Genomic DNA, 21,277 nt, shown 5'->3' on the forward strand with positions numbered 1-21,277 from the left:
CTTAAAGAGATTTGCCTCTCAGACTCAATTCAGATTTGTAGCCTCGAAGTTAAAATCTGCAGTTAATATATAATATTTTAGGGCCAAAGTCAATGGGTGCAAAATGTTATTGCATTTTTTATTCAATTATTATGTGAGGGTGTAACATCTGGAACAGAATCTGTATTAGAATTTAAAATATATAGAGAGCAATTTTGTTCCAGATGATTTTCTTCCATTATCAATTCTTTTAATATTAAATTTTCGTTGAATTCCTTGACGTCGTTTTGAAACGTTTTTTCATGTTGATTGATGTTGTCGGGAACTTCACCCTTGATTATTACAGGTTGATCGTATATTTTGACGCCGTACTTGTTAAATTTTCTATGTTCTATTTAATTATTAATTTTTTTAAAAAATAAGGCATATATAATTCTTATCTCTTGATAATTTTCCCGTCTTAAATATAACAACATTATTAAATTTTGACGTAGTTTTAATCTCTTAAGTCTATGATTTATTCTAATATGCATTTCATTTTATTAAAATTACTTACTTTCCGTTCTTTCTTTCCGTTCCTTCTTTCCTTTCTTTTTTTTTATCTTTCTTGATTCTTAGTGATTAGTGGGTAATTAAAAAAATATTATCACGTGTATACAATACCTGCGTGACGAATAGTATTTTCGCAGACCGAACCGCAAAGAGCGGAACAATTATTTTCCTTAAATCCGAATAGTATGCCTAAATTCGCGACATCGTAAGGTCCCCTCATATCCAAACACTTCTGGGCTCCGCTATTTAGCATCACATTCTTTATCCTCGGTTCGATGCAAAGCAGCATCGACAATTGGCTAATCAAATTTTGACGATAACACGAACTATGAATAGCTTTTTTTGCAATATAATATTCTTTTAAATGATTAATAAATTGTGCCCATTTTTTGGGTGAGCGAAGTAAAGTTTAAAAGGAAAGAACAGAAGAAATGAAATGAATAGAACAAAAGAAAAGAAATGAAGGAAAGAATAAAAACAGGACAGGCAGAAAAAAAAGAAATAAATCAAAAATAATTTTGTTTTGTTTTTCAAATAATAATTAATAAACCAGGAGAATAATTGAATTCGAAATTGATTCCTTTGTTCACAGCAGATCGGATATTAGATCTTTTAAACCGGATCGACGATTTTTGGGATGTGTCGATGGAAATTATATCGATCTCCGGCACAGATTCACAGCAGGTCATAAATATTCTTCGAGTTATATATATAAATATTTTTTAAAAAAATTTACATTATCATAATATTTTGATGATAGATTTGACCATTTTTTTTAAGACGTTGCTGCGTATTGTCTAATTCGATGCTCAAAATAAGCAACTTGTAACTTAATAATATTTGTCGAAAAAAATTAAATGCAAGAAATTTGCCTTTATATTTTAGATGTGTGTATTGGATGTCCAACGTGAGAATCATTGGCTTTGAGTTTTAAAAAAAAGTTAAAACATTGAGCGGGTGAACGGGAAATACATTTTTCAAAACAACGGGCGGGCGGGAATTTTTTGAACGAAATACGCTTAACTTATATTTATTTAAAAAAAAAATTTTTTTTTCTACTTCATAATGATGCATCTAGTTTAAGTATAAAAATATATTAAAATAAAATAAAGAGCCAAACTAACCAATAAAATAATATCTAGGCAGGCGGGAGGCTTAAATAAAATTTAAATAATCGGCGGGAGGGTGTTCGGGATAAAAACGTGCCCATTGCAGACCTCTAGTATATATTGTGTCGTATGTGGGAGATATGGGTGGAATTTATCGAGATTCGTACCGAAAAGGCGATTTTTAAATCTGAAAAATCTTATTTGACTAGAAATTATTCCGACATGTATAAAGTGCCCACAACGTGAATTTCCTACATTTTTCGCGTGAACTTTTGATATACTTTTAATTTTTATCCATTTTTATATAGTTTTTATTTCGAAAGAATTTTAAAAAAAATAAATAATTGCACGGAAGTTCGTGGCGATAATTGTTTGAAAAAATACGGTAAGGTATTCTAAACACATGTTATAATACAATTCCAGCCAAATAATAAATTTTTTTCTAGTGTTGTTAAAAAGGCTCCATTTTTAGAAAACGGTTAATCTAATATCTTGGCCAAAGAAATAGCATACGCCAGCCCTGGACATTCTCGTACATGGTGAAAGGTTCGGATATCTATTAATGAAATCTTGAGGCTGGCGTAATATTGTTTTGACTATCTTAATTTAAAATTGGGCAAAATCGAGCCGTTTAACCCAACTAGATTTTTCAAATTTATAAATCGCTAGCAGTAAATGATATAATATCGAAAGACACCGATTCCTCTATGTATTCCATAATCCCTATACGACATATTTATTTGTGTTCGTATATTTATGGAATCTATGGGGGATTTTAGAATTCGCCCAAATATAAATCGTGTATGGAGAGGTAATTTTTTTCTTCTTCTTTAAACGTTTATTATCTGATATGACCGGAAATGGTTTTACAGCGTTTATAGAGTATAACCAACACTATAAATGTCAGCATTTTAAGTTTATAAGAAAAAACGCATAAAAATGATTATCAAAAGTTTACGGTATTTGTACCAATGTCCAATGGTTTATATAATGCGTATCCGGACTAATGATTCACAATTAAAATATATTTTGAAGCGCCATATAAATATAAATCAGCTGACGAGAAGCCATTTTGATTTCCCATATTTTTTATTACAAATAAAATTGATATTTTTTTTAGAAAAAAAAAGAGTTTCGTAAAAATTTTAACTTAATTGTTTACGCAGGAAACCAAAATGGCGTGTCATTAACTGATTTGTAACGATATACATGTAAATGAATGACTCATCAGCTATGTCATTGCTCTATATATGCCTGAATACATTTCCGGTTACATCAGACCTTTTTCATAATTTAAAAATTGCTGTCAGTAAAGAGATTTTAAAATTGAGATTTCGCCTATATCCCAATCCCAATACGGAAATTTAGTCGATCAAAATGTCGAGGTCAAAACTGGTCTAACCCTATAAAAGTTGCCAAAAAAATTCTGAAGCGACATGAGTCCTACTTTTTTTTTAACCCCGGGTTCTAGCCCAATTCTGTAAGACTTCCATAACTTAACCTATCAAAAACGGTTTATTTGTGTATGTTATAGTTATAGCTCACTTGGGTTGAACATAAAATATAATAGAATTATATAATTGACTCATGAAAAGTGGTATAAGAACTGATTTTTTTTAATAACTATTCTAACGTGTATAATATTTTTAAAAAAAAACTAATTGAACTTTATAGTTTAAAATATAATGATAAGATCGTGATTTTTTTTTTTAAAAAAAATCTTATTATTATTATCTGATTTATCGATAATCATACATAATATTTATATAAAAAAATTTAATATTATGAGTTTGTAAATTGGGATGTCAAGTTCATTGTTAACAAAAAAAAAATTTATATTGTCAAATCAATTTATTTTCCCTATCTATGCCATTTATTTCCATAAAATAAATCTTTTGTATGATCTTCATTCTACATTTCCTATATAAAAGAACATAATCTTCAACAACGTAATTTGGCTATTACCTTGTTAAGATTTTATTATTTTTACTGATATGAAAATCAGATTTCAAATTAAGATAAATGGAAGAATTACCCTTTACCCTACTTCACAAGTGAAAAATATAATGTCTAGGCTGAGGTTCCCTAGAACTTCAATTTAGATACGCTATTATAACTTAGAATAAAATTTATTTGCAGCGTTCATATTTTATTAAAATTTTGTGACAACTTCTGCCAAAAGATTCAAAAATAAAGTGACAAATTATTTAAAAATGTCACCCATATAATTTTTCAAAAAAATATGTAAATAAAAATGATATTGTAATGTTTATATATTTAAATTAATAAATTAAGGTTTATAAAAAAGTGTACGACTTTACCTTTTCTGAAGAAAAGGAACGTCGCCATTCATTATCTTCTTCTAGGTAACGAGTAACGGTAACGCAAACATTTTTATTATAAAAATTACTTTTATTTATTTTTTAATTTTTATTTTCAGTCAAGATTGCTAATTTAATCAATATTCAATCAATTTATATAAATTATATTGTTAATTAATATTATAATTTATTTTATAAAGAATATTATGTCATTTGTACATTTTCTTCAGATGAAGATGAGTAAAGCCTGTCTTGGCTCTAATAAATCAAAAATTACATGTATAAGGAATAATTGAAAAGGAGGGAGTAATTAATTAGTTTTAAAAGGAAAAAGAAGAGAGAAGTAGGAAAGATTTAAAAATAAGAATTAAGAACGTTTTTTTTAAACAAAAAGTGCGTAGAAGTTTATAAAAATGGGGTTAAAATTGAATTTCAAGGAAAAGTGAAAAGATTTATTATAGGAATTTGGGGAAAATTGTAGAAAATTCGTTTTGGAAGAAATTATAATATAAATTGCGAAATAAGAAAAGAGGTTAAGAAATATACTTTGAGTAAAAGCGATAAATTATGGAATTTATTAAACAAAGAATAATCGTAAATTTTAGGAAAATGGATAAAGTTTTTTTTTTAATTGTAAAGACAGAATTTAGTGTTCAAGGAAAAATAATTAATTATGATTGGGGGCAAATTGTAGAAGAATTCGTTTTTTTTTCAAATTAAAAAATAGGATATTGGAAAATAAAAGAGGTTAAGAAATGTATTGAGTAAAAGTAATTAATTTTAAATTGTTTTAGAAAGAGAAGGGAAAAAATAGTAGGAGAAAGTAATCAAACCCATTGGAAATTTTAGGAATATAAAATTGTTTTTGAGAAAGCAACTGGAAAGTGTTAATTAAATGTTATATGAATTAAATAACAGTAGATATATTTTTTTAAAGTTTTAAATAAAAATTAATTAGATTAAAATTAAATAAAGATTGAATATTATTTGTAGTAAAAAAAAAATATTTATAATACATTTGCACATGGAAACCTTCTACATCAAAGCGACCAATAACATGATACAAGTAAGCGTATTGAATATGAACCATCGCCTGGCCAATCAATGGCATGATCAATGGGAACGTCAGCAGACTGAGGATTGTATACCGATGATGTCGATTAGATTTCAAACGTTGAGTGAAGTATTAGTGAGACCAAATGAATTAGCTACATCACTGAGAAAACCCAGTTCTAATGTCAAATGTTTTAATTGAGGTGGGATAGGACACAAATCCATTGATTGTCCTAGCGCCCGAATTCAATCAACCCAATGGAGGCTCAATGAAATCAATGAAAATAGGTGGCAATCAAATGGACCACAGGGTTATGACGGCTGGACGTATACTATCTAGAGGGACGGTTATGATGATGTCTGGAGAAATTGTGCAGCAAGTGGATTCGCTGAGGATTAATAGAATGATACAAAGGAAACCTGAAGTGGTGAGGTTGGGAAGTAATAATATTCAAAATGGTAATAAGGGACAAGCGGGTATTCCAACGGGTAATGTGGCGTCAACTGAGGAAATTATGCAGAATGAAATGGAAGAATTAGCGATTAATGACGAAACATTGTAAGATATTATATTGTATTATTTGGTAATTATATTTTTTTTTAAATAATGACTCAAAAATTGTATTGTTTTTGCCCCGGGTTTTTGTTCCTTGAAAAAGGGGGCATGTTGTAACCTTATATATTTTTTATGTTTATTTATTGGGATTATTGATTTTTATTTAAAATGCTGTCGAAAATATTAAATAATATATATATAATGTTTTTGAATATTAAAAAAATAATTAATATTTGTTTTTAATTTATAAAAAAAAAGTATTTCGAAAATATTTTGAATCTAAAATTATAATATATTTCGCAGATTTTATTAATAAATAAAATGTTGTATGCTGACCGTGTTATTTTATTTTAAGTATATTGAAATTTACAAATTTATCTCAGTGTGTTAGTTTTTACCTCAGTATCTTTTTAATTTATCTCAGTGTAGCAGTCGCAACAATATATAGGGGGGAAGGGGGAAAAAAATTTTTTGTATATAATATTTAAATAATTTTGCACATATTTATAATATATAATACTTTACTTAAAAATATTAATAGACTAAAAGATCCAGACAAAAATATAGAAAAGAATTTTGAGTATATAATAACGTTTTTAAATGAATCCAGGAAAATAGTTTCCCCAAAAACAATCCTCGTTTTTTTAAGATATATGGAATAAAAATCCAAATTTTAAAAAAAATTTGAGAAAATCAATTCAGGATGATTATTTTCTAAGAATTATTATTGGAAATTTTTTATTTCCAGGGAATAATTTTCCGCTTACCTTTTTAAATGACTAGGATCTGCATAGTCCCACGTATGCTATGAAGGGTTTATGTATTTTTTCTTTACTCAAACTACAAATGCTATAAGGCATACTGAAATTCAGAATCTAATATTTAAATCATTTATAATGCACATTTTTCTAATTTAAAAAAAAAGATTCTAATTTTTGAAAGAATTTTTATTTCCGGCATGTGTCTTTAGAGACACATAAAATCAAATATTTTTTAGGCCCAAGCTATTTTAGATCTAGGCCCGGTGTAACGTTAAGGCGAATACTTATTCTGAGGTGAACACTGTAAATAATCGCGCGCATTAATATATGTTATTTATAAAATGGCGCCAATATTTTTGAAATTGGTTAAGCGGATGCTCTTACATATATTCCGGTAAAAAATAATATCTTATAAACATCATAATTCCTTAAAAAAAATGATCTGTGTAACTAGTATACCTTCTTCAAAAAAAAATTATTAGTTCCTTCAGTTTTCACCATCATTACGAACTTCGCCCATTTTAATAAAATAAGATGAAGCAGATATGTTATTGATTTTTTTTCTTCTTCTTCATACCGAATCACAAAATCTAAATTATAAAATAGTCAATAAACTGTGACTTTTACGTGTATAATGCCATTTATAATAAATGCAAAATACGTTTTATTTTTCAGTATTTATAAATAAACTAGTAGATAGCCCGTCAAAAATGACGGGGAATGAAAATTTTATTCCTATTTTTATGCATGTTACCTGTTATTTGAAAATAATATCCAATTTTTATTCTTCTTACCCCCTCATCCCTTCAGGCCAGGTTTAATCCATTAAAACTAAGTGCTATGGTTTGAGTAAAAATAAATTTAAAGCATTTACTTGATAATACCAATATTATTTGTTAAATATTACTGATTACTTATACCTAATATTTAATATTAAAAAAAATTCCCAGGCAAAGTCCAAAGCAATATTATGAAAAATTCTTCCAAGCCCAATAAAAGATCATAATAATTTTGGTAGTTAAGAACTGAAATAAAATATTTAAATAATCATAATGAATTTAAAAATACAATCAAAATTCAGATTGGTTTTTTGATCAGGTCAAGCCCAGGCCTGCAAAAAAATTAGTTTTGGGCTAATGTCTGACCTATAATTAATAATAAAAAAATTCTCAAGCGTCCAAGCTCATAATAATTTTGAAAAATTTCCCCCAAGCCCAGCCCAATATAATTTATAAAAATATTTTCAGCCCAGCCCAACCCATAATTATTTTATAAAAAAAATTCTCAAACCTGGCCAACCGATAGTAATTTAATATTTTTTTTCCAAGCCTAGAGATAGGTAAATCTCTAAAAACCATATCTTTTTAGTCTATTTTAACCCAGCTCACCCCAACCAAGGCCAACCCATTAAGACTAAAAGTGAATACTATTTTTTTGAATAAAAATATATTTAAATTAGATTTTACCTGAGGGCCATATAAATATATTTGTGTTAAATATTACACCTATGCCTAATATTAAAAAATTCCCAAGCCAGGTCCTCGCACTTGGTTTTCTCAAACCCGCAAAAGACCATAATAATTTTGATAGTTGAGGACTGAAATAAAATATATAAAAAGTCACAATGCATTTAAAAATACAATCAGAATATGAAAGTTGCATGGGCCTTGGTTTTTCATCAGGCCTTGCCATGTTTTCAAAAGAAATTTTCAGGCCAATTTCTAGCCCATATTTAAAATTAAAAAATTTACAGGAATCTTAGACTATAATAATTATGAAAATGTTTCTCAGTCCATATTAATGGTGAAAAATATTTCACAAGCCCAGGAAAACCCAAATAATTTATTTTGATCCAGAAAAATAGGTCTGATGTAAGGGGTTTATAAGAATTAAATCTGTCACATTTTTAAATTTTGATATTTCTAATACATGCTCACAGTATACATTGCAACAATTTTACCTTTTTTACTCTTAAATTTTAATATTTATATAAAATTTATTAATTAATAAAGTATATTTAATACCATACAAACAAACTATAAACTAAATAATTACCCTTCAACCCATGGTTTTTTGATCAGGCCTGGCTATGTCTGCAAAAAAAATTTCAGACCAATCTATAACCCATATTTAAAATTCAAAAATCTTAAAGCACCTCTATTTTTAATTTTTATTAAATATGATTTCCATCACATTTTTAAATTTTGATATTGCTAATACATGCTCACACACAGTATACATTGCAACAATTTTACCTCTTTTACTCTTAAATTTTAATATTTATATAAAATAATAAAGTATATTTAATACCATACACACAAACTAAATAATTACTCTTCAACATCTATATAATTTTTAAATTTATTTATATTCAAGTTGGTGCATGCGGTAAAGAATATGCCTTTGAAACGGGAGCTCGAGTTCGATTCTCGTAGAGAGCAAAAAATTAACATTACACTATATAGTCTCCTTAAATTTAAAATACATTAGGGAGATACGAAAACGATCGTGTTATGATTATGGAGATTATATATATTAGATAAATACTCGAAATACTATCTATAAATTATTAAAATTAAATACTAAATACAAAAAAAAACAGTATATTTATATTTAGTAATGTTAAATCTAATATTCGTGATAATGCCCAATCCTGCCCAGCACTTATATATCGCTAGCGATTTTATAAAATAATCATAAAATTTTGGAAATTGAGGTTCAAAAACATTTTAATTCACGTTGAATCACGGGCACATACGACTGACAAAAAGACACCGAACAAAGATACCAAGAATTAAACGCCTAAAAATGGGCAAACATTTTAAGCATTTAAACAAATTTCTTAAAATTGGGGTATTTTTGCCCCAATTGTCTTTATGTCCGGGGTACATTGGTTTTTTTTGTCCAGGACATTTCTGTGATTCATTCAAATTATAGTAAAACCCGGTTATAACGTTTTCCCTGATATTTAAACCCAAATTTAATAAATCGAGGTTTATTACAGTAAAGTGTAATCCAATTTAAATGTTTTTATGATTATATTTATTTTTTTTTTAAATTATAATATACTACTTTTTATAAAATTTGACCTTATATTATGATTAAAATTAACACAAATTCAATAATGAACTAATCATTTAAATTTAATCTAAAACTTAATTTATCTTATTATTCATAAATTGACTGATTTAATAAGGCATAAAAGAGTATATAAATAAATAAAAAAAATTTAAAAATATATATTTCTAAGAAAGAATTCAAAAGATAACGGGGTGAGGGGGGGGTATATAATGGTGAAGTATAAATGCTAAATAGAAAGTAATGATGATGTGCGTCAGACCTCATTGTTCTTATATTAGGTAGATAGATACCTTGATTAAGATCCCGCAAGACCCTGGTTCGATGGCAGGGGCGGACTGGCCATAAGACCCGGTGGGCATTTTGCCCACGAGGCCGCGAGAAAATGTCGATTTTTAAGGCCGATCAGAGGAAAATATCAAAATAGATGCCGATTAGAAAAAAATTATTATTATGTTACATTATTTTCTCTTATCATTTATTTATTTTTAATGATATCTCTATGATTTCAATATCACATTCCTTGAGAATTGTCATGTGGTTTACTCGTCGCTTGACGCTACACATCATTACCACGTTATTTTCTTTATTTTTTATAAATGCTTCTATTTGAGTAGAGTGAAAGCTAAGTTTTGATTAATTTATTATATTATATTTTTATACATTGATTTATTGTAGAAATAATATAGCCAACATTTCTAGTTCTTAATTCATTGAAATCAAATAAAATCCAGGTCGGTGAATCAGATAAAAGGATGGATGCTTGGGTGAAACAGAATAATTCATCTGGCCAGAATAAGTTGAGAAGGCTGCAAAAATAGGTGAGATAGGTGATGGGCACGTGAAAAGGCGGTAGGCACGTGAAAAGGCCCTTAGATGGATATATGTTAAAGAGAGCTTGCTCCCAATAACGATAAAGTCACTGCAATTTATAATAGATAATAAATAATTTGAGACAAAAACTTGAAAATTTATGAAAATTTAAGACAAAAACTTGTAAATTTATATAAATTTAAGACTCTAAGTACAGCTATAATATATTTGGAAATTTTTAAAATAATGGGGCCACAGTCATATCTTCAAACTAAAAAATCAGGTACTTTGTCAGCATGGAAAATGAAAGAAGATGCTAAACCTTCTATATCATTGATTATTACATCGATTCAAAATAAAGCAATAAAATGACTGCTAATTTAAATGAAACATTTTCATATTTATAGCTCCCAGAGAGACAAAATGCTCTGTAAAAAGATCGAATAGGACGAGCGAAGAGAATATATAGCGACAAATGCCAAGATGAACGTCTTCAAGAATCGATTGACCTTTATATCGAACTATTTCATCCTCTAATAACTTTAAACAGCTTATCGGAACTACTTTCTGTTAATTGAGAGCTTATTTTGAATGTGCAATATTTGCATCCAAGACATTTTGATGAAATAAATAGTAAAGGTATTTATGAAAAGGTCTTGAAAAAACTGGCACAATTGGCATATATATTGAGTGTTAAATTTCAATGAATTATGTTCACTTGCCAGTGTATTCAAAGATTTGGTAGCAGAATTAAATGAAACGGACATTGATATCGCATGTACAAGTGAGGAGTCAAATGAAGAAGATGGAATATTACAATATGATAATAAATGTAATAAATGTTTAATATGCGTGTATGAAATTCTTAAAAGATACAATATGCATTCAAGTGACACTAATTTATTTTTGGCATATGAATACATTTTAACTTTATCATTTATGCTGGTTAATTGCGAGAAACATTTAGTAAATTAAAAATTATAAAAATAAGCTGAGAGCTAATATTGAGACCAAGAAAAATTAGAAGCGCTTTTAATGATGTCAATTGAACGAGAAATATTAGCATAGATTGAGCTAGAAGATATTCCTGTATATTTGCGCAAAGGCTCAAAGTTAATGAGAGATTTGTTAACGTAAAAATTATATATTTTCTTAATTCTTTTATTAGAATCTTATTAATATTATATACAGTATGATCGGTGCCTGATTTTATAAAAGTGCAGCAATTTTATTCTCTGTAATATTGTATAACTAATTTTATTATTTATAATTAATTGATTTAATATATTGAGTATGCATTTTTTTATATTTAACATGTGATGTATGATTTGAATTTTATAGTGCAATATCGTTGTAAATCTAATATAAAATATATATTTTAAATGAATATTATTTTATATAGGTAATGAATATGATTTTTAAAAATAAAATATATGATTATCTATAATATTATTCTTTTTTTTTACTAAAAATGTAAAACGTTTGAACTTATTTTCAAAAAATAAGAAGTAATAAAAATCATGTAAATCAAAGAAGCCTTTTAAGGAAACCCGGTCTAAGATCGGGCAAAAGCGGGCCGAAGGCCCGCGAAATGAAGGTATGGGGGCGAGGCCGCTATAAAAAATTCCCACGAGGCCGTAGCGTCGCCAGTCCGCCCCTGTTCGATGGGACCTGTATTTTTCTCTTAAAACCAACAAAAATAAGAAGTTAGCCCAATATGGGGGGATAATTAAAAAATGGCTTAATAAAACTGGGTCGTTTAGTAAATTACAATAATGTTGTCCCAAATGATATATAATAACTAGACTGATAATTTATTCATTTAAATGTATATCAATCAATCAACTGACGGCATGTCATTTAGGTTTCCATATTTATACTATTTAAATTTACACTGGAATTTGGTGAAACTTTTTTTAGAATCAGTAAAAAAAAATTATATGGGAAACCAAAATGGATTTGTATTCAACCAACCTTCAAAATGCATTTTAATGAAGACGTGCATTATCATCAACTCTAAACGAATAATATTTAATACCTTTGATCGGCAGGTGCCACGGCTATCAAGTCAAATTTTTGTGCCTTAGAACTTTTAACGAGCCTTATTTGGTCGATATCATTGAGAACGAATGTAATTCTCTGCAAAATCTGAACACTTTTGCAATTTCGGGATAATACTTCCGAATCTTTAATACATCTCTGTACCGATTCTAAGCTAACCTCCAGGGGATCTGGTATCAACTGTGTTTTTCATTTTTTTAAAGTGAATTAAAATCTTCATTTACTTGTAAATTTAGAAAAAATTTATTCAATATTTTTGTTAAATTAAACAAGAATTCTTTAGTCCAACCAAATGCCTCACAGTCATTAATTACCTTACCTTCATTTTAAAAAAATTTCCCTTCTTACACAATTTATATTACATAAATTAATATTTATACGTCTTCTTTAGAGATAGAAACACGAGCTTTCTTGCGTTTTTTTGTGTTAGTTCCGCTATTGTCCTTAGCAGCAGCACTACTCTGATCCTCGGTAAAGTCGACTATTTGATTCAATGCTATTTTCCGGTAGCCCACTTTTAAGCGAATATTATATTATAAGATATTTGTGTAATTTATAGAAAACATAAAGTATTTTAAAAACAAAAAATCAACTTAATCATAAATTGCTTTTATATAAATCATCTTCCAATTTTAAGGATTATTAAGAAATTAGGTTTCATTATTTTTAATTCTTATCCTAAGATACCAAATAAATTCCCATTTGCAGTAAAAAAAATTTTTTTTTTAAAACTAAGATTAGAGTTATAATCATTTATTTTTTTTGTTATTAAAATAATGTATTTCTTAAAAAATGAAACATTTTTTAAATTATTTTAGGGTGATTTTAGATTTATGTCCATTTATAAGAAATGCTATATTGGTGATAAATATTTAATTCAAAACTGTCAGCATCAACAAACCTAAGAGAGTAAATACAATCGCTCACTACTATAAAATTATAATATTGTCATAATGCGTTGCCGCTAGTGTTTTTTTAAATGCCCTTAATACGATATCCTATCTGTGATTTGTAAGGAGAGGTGTCCCGAGACAAAAACCGATGTCGCCATAGTATCTTCACATGTTTAAAAGTAATATCATAAAATTTACACGATAATAGATGGGCAAATTTAAAATTTGAAAAAAGAAAATGATCAAATAATAGTTCCGTTATTTTTTTTGCAAAATTAATATCCGCGTACATTTTTTTTTGCGCATATATTAATAATTATGAAATTTTTTTAAAAAATTGGCATTAAATCCGTTTTTTTTGTTTTTGAAAATTTTGGACGGTCGAATAAAATATTTTTCTTCAAAATACCATTATCGACATCAATCCTTACTAGTAATAGCGGTAGATCAATCGAGATCCTAACTCATTAAGACGGTTCCATGTTAATTCAGCCAAACTTTTATCTCAAAACACTTTTTCGCGATAAAAGTTTGCTGAATTGATCTGATACGCATTAGGAACTAAATTACGGAAAGATCTAAGGCAGATCCAATGTTGTTGCAATGACAACACTCTTATCAATTCATTATTAAGTTTGAAATAATAAGTGCTGGTAAGCGAAGATCTCGGGGGACAGAAATCTAACTTGATTGCCCGCTTTATGTTAAAATGATATTGCGTTTGGTAAAATCAGAGCTTGATAGCGAAATCCCCGGAAATGGAATAAATCCAAGAATCGGATGTATCATTTTTAAAAAAATTTAAGAACCTGAATAAGAAGTATCTTTATAAGCTGCGACCTAATTCGTAACTATAACGATAGAGAGAAATAAAGTTATTCTTAATGTAAATGGTCTAAATCATTTTTTAGAATTTACGAAATTTTATTTATTTTTGTGATGTTAGATAAATTAATAAAAATTTAATTGATAAAGTGTGAAATTTTTAGGAAAAAGAAAATGGAAGATGTCATGTTTCATAATTTTGTAAAGCTACAAAATTTTAAAATTTTTAGTTTTTAAATATATATAGGTCCTAGCGAGGGATGAAAGAGAAAATTGTAGCGAAAATCGGATACCGGATGCCACCTGAGAGTGTGGCCTGAAGCCAGGATGAGTATGAAAATTTTGTGTTCATTATATTTTCGAGGAGGTGCCTTAGCCGTCTTTTTTTAGCAAATGCTAAGCCTAAATCGAACAATTTTTTTGACTAATAAACATGATTGTGCTTATTATTTTTAATTTTAGTTATTGCTATTTTATAACTTACGTGTCCTGATGCATTCGCTCAATATAGATGCTTAAGGGATATGACTTGTTCATTCATTAATTAGTCATTTTTAAGAAAATCTTCATGAGTTTTTGTAGAAATTGTTTGGTGTGTCCCAAAATCAAGAAACCCTTTCTTTCTATTAGAAGTTAGTATTTTTTTTTAACCAATGAAATGAGCGAATTTTTTTTAATGATGAATCGTCTATAACAAATTATTTCACAAATAATATAGGCAAGATAATCATTTTTTTTATACTTTCACTGTCACATTTCTTATCATCTTCTAAATATTAAATGTTTCAAATTTAGATAAGAAAAAAAGGGGCAATGGAACGTGGATAATTTTATACCTTAACACCCAATCTCTTAACTATTATGCTAAAATTCCAAGCTAGATCTGACCCATTCAATAAAATTATGTTTTCAAGATTAAATAATAATTTAAGTAAATTGAATGAGCACAGGACCCTTTAAATTATGGATAACAATTATTTAGATCATCTTATTAGAAAAGAGTATTTTTATCATTTGGAATTCATTCCAAATTAACTTAGGAATTGCAAGATAAAATAGATTTTATTTTAAAGGATTAAATTCATATACCAATATGGAGGGTTTACTATAGATAATACTTGTGATTGTTAATCTGTTATTACTAGTTTTCATTGTTTAATTATACACCCTCAGCTTTTTCTTATTGTAAATTAACAATATAATAAAAAATTAAAAGAAAAAAAAGTTTAGTTTAAGAATAATTAAGTGATTTTTCACTACAATAAAGATTAGAATTAATAATTATTTTTATACATTTATTTTTTTAAATTAAATTTCGGGATAATCGAAAAACTTTTTCTTTCCTTATATTTAAAAGTATTTTGATCAAATTTGGTAAATGAAATAGTATTAAAAAATATTGATTAAAATCGCACATGTTTTTAAAATGAGAGTGATTTAAATCGAGAATTTAATCAAATTGATCTTAAATATGAATATATCGTCAATTTATGTAGTATTATATGTCATTACTCCTCCAGATATAAATTAACCCCATCATTCGAGGGAAAAAAATATACTTAAACTGGGTAGAAATTTCCATATATTTACTAAATCCTATTTCAAATTTGTGCTGGGCAATCCGGGGTAGACCGAAAACTTTTCTTAATCAATGGGTTCGATGAGAGCTAAATTTTATTTATTTATTAAAACACTATATCAAAAGTTTTACCCTGGTTACGCTTAATTATTGTTTACGTGATCGTAAATGAACTACGGGATTTTTAAGCTGATAATTCAATTAATTTTTAATATATTTTGTTTAGATCATTCACTCAAATATTTTTTTCTACAATTTCTAGGCATGTTATAAATTCGAGGTAGTTGTGACCCTGCATTCAGTTAGCGCTAATTCGGGGCGAGGTATTGCGAAAATGAGTGTAAAATTATTATATTTATATCATATTTTGTATACTTCGCTGCTAATTCGCGCTTACTGTGAATGTAAGTTAGGTTGAGCTCAATGATATATAATAATAATACCTAAACTGACGATGCATTCATTAAAACTGTACATCAATGAAAACAGCCGGGGACGCCATTTTGGTTACCCATATCATTATTAAAAAATTTTAAATGAGAGGCTAATACATTCCTGTGTCTGACGCAAACTTTATTATAGAAATTGCCTGATCATCGAGATAATAAGAAAGCAAGTTATCAATTTAATAGTAGTTTTTAACATGAGAATAATTACTATATGGGTTACCAAAATGGCGAATCCAGCTGATTTACATTTTTCAAATGCATTATTAATGCATCGACAGTCTAGGTATTATTATATGTCACTGGTTAATCTATAAAGGGGATATCGGTGTATCTCCGTGTCCGGATTAAATATTCCCAGAAATTTTCTATAAAAAAAATGGAGGGTGGGGATTTTTTTTTAAAAAAAAAACATGATTTGAAATATCTTTCATAAATTTTATTATTTTTACAAAATATACTCTTTTTTCTTAGAAAAAAAAATAGTATAATTATTATGAATTTATTAGGGAATAAATAATATTTTTTTAAAAAAATATATAAATTAATATCATAATAAATCTATAAATGAATCGAACGGTAAGAGATATTTTATATGGTAAATTACATATTTTATTTTTTTTTATTAAACCATTAAATTTAGTTTTGTTTGGGTAACGCTTAAAAAAAATTCAAATTCGGACATTTTTATTTCACATTTTGATAGGGGGGGGGGGGAGTTTGACGATACCTAGAAGAAAAAAAAAGTATAACATAAAATTAAATATTATTTATTTAGTAATAATATGGGTTTTATCACAAAAATAAAAATGGGAAATATTTTCTTTAAAAAAAATTAATTTCAATCATTTCAATTCATTTTCGAAAATTTGAAGATATAATAAAAAAATAATAACTAATATATCTTTGTAAAAGTTTAATAAAAATATATCATTAACATACATAATCATGTTTCATGTATATTATTATTATTATAATAATTAATAAGTAAAGTAAACGAGAAAATTAATTTTTTGGCGTGGTTTATTTTTAATTAACTTTTTTTTCGTTGATTTTTAATTATGAAAAATATAAATAAAAAATATACCATATATAAAATTATTTTATTTATTATAAAGATTTGGACACTAATATCTTATTGAATTTTAATATCAATTTTTTTTAAATAATAATATATATATTTTTTTTTAATTATCAAAATAAGTAACAAATCCTATTATCATTATATAATAAAAATTAGGGTCCTAAAAAGTTAACACTCAATGATGGGAACGTTTGCTATATAAAATTTTGTTGATAATTTATCTATCGATAAATATGAAGCGTGATATTTGGCGGACAGTATACAATCTCGCAATTACTTTAAAATATTAAATTAGCAAAAAAATAAAATATACAATAATTTTATAGTTCATTTTGTAGTTTGAATGATTTTTTTTCTTGAAAAAATAAATGGAATAGCTATTATTATAATATGAGATTTTAACCATAATGAAGAGTAATAAAAAAAAATGAATATAATTAAATTTTACGTGAAATAATGCAAACTGACGGCCATATTATGAATAAATGATTAAAGAGGATAGAGTCGAATTTCAATTTCGAAATGATCCGAGAAGCGTAAAGTTAAAACGAAAAGGGAATGATAAAACTTTACAATTATCAAAAAGCATTAAGAAAATAATGATATATATATGTATAATATAATGATTTTTTTGAAAATAATTTCAATTTTGCATTTTAAAAAAAACGATTCCCAAAACATGAACTAAATGTATAATTTTGATGACTTGATAATGCGAGAAAAGGTGATTTCGTTGACGAGTTCTTATATTCGATTGAAACTCGCTCCGCGTGAAGCACTATTAGAATCTCGAGTAACGAAAGGGTGCCTAGACGACGTGTAAAAGCTTTCGTTGTCGGGATAATTAGGTATAGAGTTGCAGTTATTACGATTGTTATACGGGACAGTATTTTGATTATTTTTACTCGAGTAAACGGCGTTTTTATTATTATCAGCAATCTTGATATTGTGGTAGTTGGGTTCATGATTTGGCTTAAAATCGAGCATATCTTTACCCAAAACTCCACTATTTGGCGCCGTCCCGCCATAGGTATGAGGTGCCTTAACTGAACAACCCTCTTCACGATTATCATTTATTTTAGTATTCGTTTTATCGTTCCCAATAATATTGTTGTGATAGAGGCCATCACCATCCGAGTTAGCGAAATTATTTTTGCTCAAATTAGGCGCGTATTGAAGTTCCGAGGTAAGTTTTGAGTGGTCAGTATTATTTTGTTCTTTATCGATGTATGGTTGTTGGTTGTTAGCCGCATTAGCGTTGAAGGCAACGGAATGGATGTTGCGAGCGAGCACTGACCTGACATCAGTGACAAATCGGAGTGCATCAAGAAATGGTAGGAGATCAAGGAGGGCACGATCTGTTGGGTCGCTGAACCATGAAGCGATATGTAGCCCATTCTGTGGGTGACGAGAGCGATATGCTGCAGGGGAGTTGTCCAACAGCAGCACTCTAGAAAGATCAGGTTCTACTAGGGATATGTCCTTGCTAAACGTTCCCCCGGGTTCTAGCTTGCAGTGCTGACGAAAATAGCGACGACCCAAAATTGTAGCAGGACCACTCTTTTCCTTAACATTGTCCTGAGTTTGGCCCAATACTTGCGATGTTTGCGAAAAGGAGCAAGATTGTGAAAGAGAAGTGGTCATTTTAGAGTTGGGATAAGAATACTGCTTATTATCTTTAAAATCATCATAGTTTTTGTGATCAGTTGATTGATTTGTAGCCTTTTTTCCATTCATTGTGACATTGTGATCCAATTTAACATCATCATTTTCCTCATCAAAAAAGTCTCGAGTTAGATATAGTGGTTGATCCAGCTTATCGGCAACTCCTGAGCCATAGACCTGCATGCTAGCTGTATAAACAACAAGATCATACCATTGACTAATGACCCTTAAGAAATTGTCTACATGGGGACGTTTATACACAAAGAATCTTACAGGGTGTCTGTCTATGCACAGTTTAAGGATAAAGTCAGGCTCTTTTGATGGGGGCAAATTATTTGTGTTGACTTTGTTTGTGGTAGAGGAATTTGTTGGTGTTAATGATTCCACTATGAATCGAGGAATCTCAACAAAGAAAAATGTGAAAAACATTATTACAAAATATACCATAGTGGCTATATATCCACTAGATAAATTAGGGTTTGAAAATGTATTTTTATTGTAAGAATTGTAGTTCCTTTTGCCTAAAAGATAATTACTATCAATCAATTCTTTTTTATTGTATTCATTATAATTTAAATTGTTGTAAGAAGGAGTTTTACATAAATATTTATTGTTTAAACCTTCCCCACCTAAAATTTGATTTTGATTTGATTTGTTATATTTTAACTTTTGTGGATAAAAAATATTAAGTAGACTATTGAGACGATGTATAAAAGTGGATTTATTTGATATGATGGAGCTTTTATTTTCTATACACATTAAACTTGATATGTTTTTAAAATTACAATAGTAATTATAAAAATTTGTTATGCTATATGTATTATTATCATAGCCTTTGTTTGGGTTATTAAAAAACTGATTAGTTCTCCAAAAAATGTTATTCTCGTGGTAAGAATGAATAAGAGTTTCATCCAAATCAAGGATTAGCACTTTCCTTTTAACATTATTTAATAACTGATATGAAAGTGGGCTAAGATATCCTAAAGTAGTTTTATCATTAATCTCATCTTCTACTTGTTGTTGCTCACTTATCTCTCCCATTTGTAATTTGGACAATTCATCTATTGGTTTGTCATTTTTATTTAAAATTTTTTCATTGATAATTATTTGCTGAAAATCACAATTAAATCTTCTAAAAAATGAATCACAATAATCTTGAATAACTTTTAAGATCTTAGGGAATATATGAATTGAAAATGTCTTGTCATATTTATTGAGCTTATCAAATTCAGTGAGACCAGATGATGAAAAAAGTTTTAAAAATACCAGGTATAAAATTGCTAATGTTATTTGTATGCATCGGGATATTATGTTGAATGGTGAAAATAATACATATAGAATCCAACTTAAAACATGGTGTAATTTTATATGTGAATCTGTCTTCAAAATACCATTGCCAACAAATTTATAAAAATTATTGAATCTATATTTATTATTAGCTTGTTGGAATGAATTCTGCCTGTTTATCATTTTTCATTTGGTTTGGTTTTACAAAATCAAAGCTAAAACTTGAAAATTTAGTGATTAATAAATTACATATATTTAATAAAATCACATTCTTAAAAATGAATAGAGCCAGATCTAATTTTATAAATATAATCTTTCTAAATAAAACTTTAATTGTAAGCAAAATATCACATTCATATTATCAAATAGAAATTTACCAATAACATAAAAATTATTTAATTTTATATAAAATTATATTCGCAAAATCCCATTTCATAAGAATATTAAATACGAATTTAATGAATTGAATATATAAAACTTACGTTCGAGAGAAGCTTTGACCTTTTCATATAAGTTTTCATTTCGCTTGGTAATAATATTTAGATCACAAAATGAAGACATCGATATAATTAGTTTAATTTAAAAATAATAACTTTTTGGTTATATTTGGGTACAATTATATTATTTCAAAATATTATTAAACTATTAAATATAATAAATTTTTATAATTTCTAAGTTATTTAAACTCAAATTGAACTCTCTTAACTAGGTTAAATTAATAATATCTCTCAAAAGCTAAAAATTTGTCTCTGGGCATGAAATGAAAACAAATATTATTTTAGGAGCCTCTACCCTTTATTTCATATTTATTGATATTGACCATATATGACAAAATTTATTATAATACCTAGAAAATTCAGAAAATCATGTATATTCTTTGAATATAATTTTTATTGAAATATAATTTTTTATTTATATCAATAAATCATGCTTCAATAAAATTTATATATAGATCAATAATCTGTATCAGCAAGGAAATGTTATCATCGTGCACATACGTTAATGCCATGAAATAATGAAAATAATGCAATTAAATATTTTATTTTGTATAATATAGAATAGAGGTGAAAAGAACTACCAAAAATATACGAGTAAATAGAAATGGGGGGGGGGGGGGGGTCTTGTTACAAAATAAAAAACATTATTTATATATAAGCTAATAATATCATGGAATTATATATTATATAATGATTAAAAGTGAAACAAAAAATTCAT

General features: G+C 27.5%; 1 protein-coding gene across 1 annotated transcript; it reads right to left on the bottom strand.

Moving 5' to 3' along the window:
• Positions 1-122: 122 nt before the first annotated feature.
• On the bottom strand, positions 123-20,661 carry LOC135926675 (ribonuclease P protein subunit p30-like). The gene is made up of 6 exons (XM_065462604.1): positions 20,545-20,661; positions 12,664-12,797; positions 12,261-12,463; positions 1,082-1,227; positions 643-867; positions 123-370 (listed from the first exon to the last, which is right to left on the bottom strand). The coding sequence occupies exons 1-6, from the start codon at positions 20,621-20,623 to the stop codon at positions 123-125; spliced, it is 1,035 nt and encodes a 344-aa protein (XP_065318676.1). The 5' UTR covers positions 20,624-20,661.
• Positions 20,662-21,277: the final 616 nt, after the last annotated feature.

The sequence above is a fragment of the Gordionus sp. m RMFG-2023 genome, chromosome 3 (genome assembly GCF_954871325.1).
Source record: "Gordionus sp. m RMFG-2023 chromosome 3, tfGorSpeb1-WG-v2, whole genome shotgun sequence".
NCBI classification, from domain to species: Eukaryota; Metazoa; Nematomorpha; class Gordioida; order Chordodea; family Parachordodidae; genus Gordionus; species Gordionus sp. m RMFG-2023.